General features: G+C 41.7%; 1 protein-coding gene across 1 annotated transcript in view; it reads left to right on the forward strand.

The window, feature by feature from the left end:
• The first annotated feature begins 395 nt into the window (after window positions 1-395).
• LOC133553681 (synapsin-1-like) overlaps window positions 396-520 on the forward strand; it is a 5702-nt gene continuing 5577 nt past the window's right edge. Inside the window, exon 1 of the mRNA XM_061902156.1 lies at window positions 396-520. This exon is cut by the window's right edge and continues 57 nt beyond it. Coding sequence (XP_061758140.1) covers window positions 396-520 — 125 coding nt within the window.

Consider the following 520-nt stretch of genomic DNA (forward strand, 5'->3'; position numbering starts at 1 on the left):
AAATAAAAAATAAATATATTAAAAAAAGAGAAAGAAAAAAAAAAGAAGAAGGGATACCGAAAGATGAAAGGGAAGAGAGAGAGGCAACCTATATTAATCTTGTAGATTGTTATAGTAACAATGGTTTAAGCTCTGTCAATATGCCTTGTGTTACCCAGTTTACCCAAGGGGAACAGCATTGATATATGTTTGATGAAACATGATTATGTGCATGAGTGTATGTATGTATATGTACTTGTATATGAACAGAATGTGTATATGAATGTTTGTACAGTAAATGTATATGTGCAGTATGTGTATGTTTGTTTGTACAGTGAATGTATATGTACAGTATATGTATGTTCATACCGTGAATGTGCGCGTGGATGGACGGACTTGGAGTATGTAGATATGTAATGCATCCACCCCGGACGACCAAGCACCCCAACCACGCCCAGCGTCACAGCCCCATACAGCCGCAGACAGGGCCGGCCGGGGAATGCCGCCGAGAGGCGAGCAGCACGCAGCCGCCCAGGAACGG

Source organism: Nerophis ophidion, linkage group LG05 (genome assembly GCF_033978795.1).
Source record: "Nerophis ophidion isolate RoL-2023_Sa linkage group LG05, RoL_Noph_v1.0, whole genome shotgun sequence".
Classification (NCBI taxonomy): domain Eukaryota; kingdom Metazoa; phylum Chordata; class Actinopteri; order Syngnathiformes; family Syngnathidae; genus Nerophis; species Nerophis ophidion.